This window comes from Propithecus coquereli, unplaced genomic scaffold (assembly GCF_000956105.1).
Source record: "Propithecus coquereli isolate 6110/MARCELLA unplaced genomic scaffold, Pcoq_1.0 Scaffold25, whole genome shotgun sequence".
Lineage (NCBI taxonomy): Eukaryota > Metazoa > Chordata > Mammalia > Primates > Indriidae > Propithecus > Propithecus coquereli.
This window is the reverse complement of record NW_012148063.1, coordinates 1,679,146-1,682,883: the sequence shown is the minus strand read 5'-3', so window position 1 is coordinate 1,682,883 and position 3,738 is coordinate 1,679,146. Positions and strand designations below refer to the sequence as shown.

The window sequence follows — 3,738 nt, the reverse complement described above, 5'->3', positions numbered from 1 at the left end:
AAGAATGTAGTATTTTTTAAAAAGTGTCTATCATTGTATTTAGAACTGAAAATATAATTTTTAAGAAATGGGCTCACAATGCCAAAATAACTTGAAATGCTTTATAGTTTTAATAAATATTGCTCTCAGCCACACATGACAATATATATGTATGATTTACATATATTGCATATTTATGAAAAACATTATTCAATAGATTTCATTCCTTTTTCTAAGAGTTCATGTTAAATCGTATATTATTCTGCTAAAATAAAACTTTATCTTTTTATCCTCAACACAGTCTTAAATCAGGTTTGGCCCTCTAAATAGGTAGCAACTTATTTGACCTGATTTTTAATGTCACAGGTAGGGCATTCTGTACCCCAATATTCTTTGTATCTGCCATGATATATAAATTCCACCAAAGTAATTCCCCTGAATTTAATGACTTTTTAACTTTCCTTGAGTCTCTATTAAATGAAAATAAATTGGGGGAGAGATGGAGAAAGGCGAGCTGATGCCTTTGTAACACTGACACCTAACAGAGAATAAGGCAATTTGCCTTATTGTCATCAAGATCAGGCCCCCAGAGGATGAGTCAGAAGTGCCAAAAAGGATATTGCGTGTTTTAAAGAAGTGAGAGGGCACCAAAAACAAATTTGATCTTCCTCATGATGTTATATAGTTAAAAACCTTATAACAAAGATTGGTAATGTTCAATTCACCTTACTGTAAACATCAGTGGAGAAGCGAGTTCTGAACACCCCTGTAATCATTTGAAGGTGCTCATAAAGAAGAGCAGATGTAATCAGTCTTGGTTTAAGAAGAAAGTTAAAAATAAATTTTCAAACCTTAACATACTTAGCTTACCAATGATTTTGATTACATGGGAACTTCATTACTATAATTTTATGTAGCAGACAATGGTAGAAGTTTGTCTCCAAAGTTTTTAGAATATTCTCCTAAAAAAATTTTCATGAGAATTTTTAGTTTGACCGGTAAAGCTTACTTGTTTTTCCTTTTCTTAAGTTATCTCCCTCTTCTGTTAATTAAATTACGCTTCCTTCGGCATAGGGAACTTATCCTTATGGCCATTTTTTTCAAGCCTTACATTTTGTCTCTTCTTTCAGCCAGTCGGGTACTGAAGTAGCTGAAATGCGAAAAAGGCAGCAGTCACAAAATGAAGGAACACCTGCTGTGTCTCAAGCGCCTGGAAACCAGAGGCCCAACAACACATGTTGCTTTTGTTGGTGCTGTTGTTGCAGCTGCTCCTGGTACGTCTCTCTACCTGTACGATACCACACCTGCGCTAGGCAGTCACTAGTGTGAACATGCATGCCAAATCCTGGAATCACAGAAACTTCTCAACATGCCTCTTCTTTTCCTTTGCAAGTAGGAATTATTGAAGATTATCATTGATATAATGCAAACATTTTCCACGAGCAAAATATAATATTTCCTCAGAATCTACATTTAAATTGCTAGTAAGGTAAAGAATGAACAATTATTTTATATCATGGTTTTCTTCATCCATGCTTCTTAAAGATATGGGTGAAAATAAGATTATTGTTGTATATATATTTGTCAATAAACAATATTCTCCAATGCTGCAGATGATGCAGGAACATTAAGATAACATCTGGTAGTATAGTAGGATAGTATTCAATATCTACTTTTAGTCATGCACCACTTGATAGGGTGTCGATCATTCAGTTGCATGGCCAGATAACCGTGAGTCAGGGCGGCAACCTCAGCCACAGAACTCCCACCAAAAAGGATCAGAGAAGAGTCACAGACTCACAACCACCCATCTGAAAGATCAGGAGCTATGCTTGGTATGAAGGCCAAGTCATTTGATTAAAAATCCTGAACCTAGAACCAGACAACCCACTTTCCATTGCAGTTTTATCACTGGCAGGCTCTGGGACATCATGCAAAGTGGTAATCGCTTTGTTCTTTGGTTTCCTCATTGACACAACCATGAAGAGTTAGACACGCTGATTCCCAAGGTCCCGTCTAGTGCTAAATATCCATGATCCATGGATCTCAGAGAACCTGATCCAGTTCCAAATTCTCAAAGTGCCTTTCAATGAGAAGATCAGTAGGACCCAAAGCCCTAACATTTATGCAGATGAGATTCCTCAGGGGAATGGTAGATTTCAGGAACTTTCCCTTGAACCTTACATCTTGGGGTCTTTTAAGATCCCACGGGGATCCTCTAGACCAGCCATGGTCTTCTAGATCTCCCTGGCCCATTTCAAAACCTAAAGAAAGGCCCGTATGCTTGAGTCATCTTCATATGTGTGATCTCTACAGTTTCCCAACATATTTTTTTGATATGATGGCAAAAATGTGTATCGTTATGACAAAAATAGAAGATGAAAAGTGTTATACTATAGAGGTGCCCTTGATGGTGAACAAGCTCCACCCACTGTAGAAAACTCTGATTCCAGAAAACCATCAGATATTATAGTAATCTGGATGGTTTAAAGTAGTTTTTATAAATATCAAAATTGCTTTCCAGATTATGATTCTTTGTTAGAAAGCCATACATAATTTTTTTTTTCATTCTTAAGCTTTAACAATTTCAGATGGAGGAAACAGAATTCTAGATAAGGTAATATTTCAGTCACAGTGTGTAATCTTGACTGTGTGTAATCACTCCTGAAGAGATCATCCAGCTCTGGTCTTCATCCATGAAATACCGAGTAGTGACTGGATATGGTGGTTCTGAACTCAGACTACCAGGGTTCAAATCTTGTCCTCACTCATCACTATCTGTGTAACCTTCAGCAAATTTGTTGATCTCTCTGGTCCTCAGATTTCTCATCTGCCAAATGACAGCAATAAGAATTCCTACCTCGTACGGTTATTATAAAATTAAATGAGATAAAATACATAACAAGCCTAGAACAGTGTCTGACAGATAGTAGGCATTTCATAAGAGTTAGCTCCCAGGGCTATGGAGCACTTCATATGGGAAAAGTAAGATCTCTTTAAAGAGGAGCTGGCTTGAAATAATGTAAAAAAAAAAATCTGTTTTATTTTAAATTCTACATAAAACATTGCAAATATATTGTTACGCAACGTTGAGGACTGTACTTCTGTTTCTCATTTGCACTGTGCCACATATGTAATCAGTGTCTGATTTTATTTACCTGCCAAAAGTTGTTTTCAAATTGCTTCAGGATTAAAACACCAGAACATATAGAGTACTGGAGTTTCGTTTGACTGATTACTAGCTGCCAAACAAATATTTACTGGGACTTGATGTTGTTAATTTTAAAAGTACATACACATTAAATAACAAAACATTCAATGTTAGCTCATGAGATTGTCACAGAACACAGACAATGGATCAAGAATAAAACAGCTTTTGGAAGGTGTGCCAACTCTCCACACCTCTAAAGTGGATTCCCAAACACCTGGTGCATTGGCTGCCTGCTCTGTTAGTTCTAAACTAGGGTATCCTTGTCAGGAACTGCATTTGTTAGCAATGAGTGACGGATGCCTAAGTCTACGACATAAAATGTACAGTCTATTACAAGTCTTTCTGCATATGGCAAATGATAGATAATTTCTAACATAAACAACTTGATTTTGAAAAACGGTTGAAAGTTAAATTTCCTGGAACTATGGATTTTAATTATGACTACATTGTCTTATTGCAAATGAAAATGTCCTTTACGCAGGCATTTTAAGAATATTGTTATTTTTGCACTTTGAGTTTAGGAAAGAAAATTGTAATGGCTTTTTGGA

The 3,738-nt window shown here is 36.1% G+C and overlaps 1 protein-coding gene across 1 annotated transcript in view; it reads left to right on the top strand.

The window, feature by feature from the left end:
- The window catches only part of RGS17 (regulator of G-protein signaling 17), a 152,953-nt gene that overhangs the window by 104,985 nt on the left and 44,230 nt on the right, over positions 1-3,738 (top strand). Inside the window, exon 2 of the mRNA XM_012646784.1 lies at positions 1,110-1,253. Coding sequence (XP_012502238.1) covers positions 1,135-1,253 — 119 coding nt within the window. The 5' untranslated portion in view covers positions 1,110-1,134. The remainder of the gene's footprint in view (positions 1-1,109; positions 1,254-3,738) is intronic.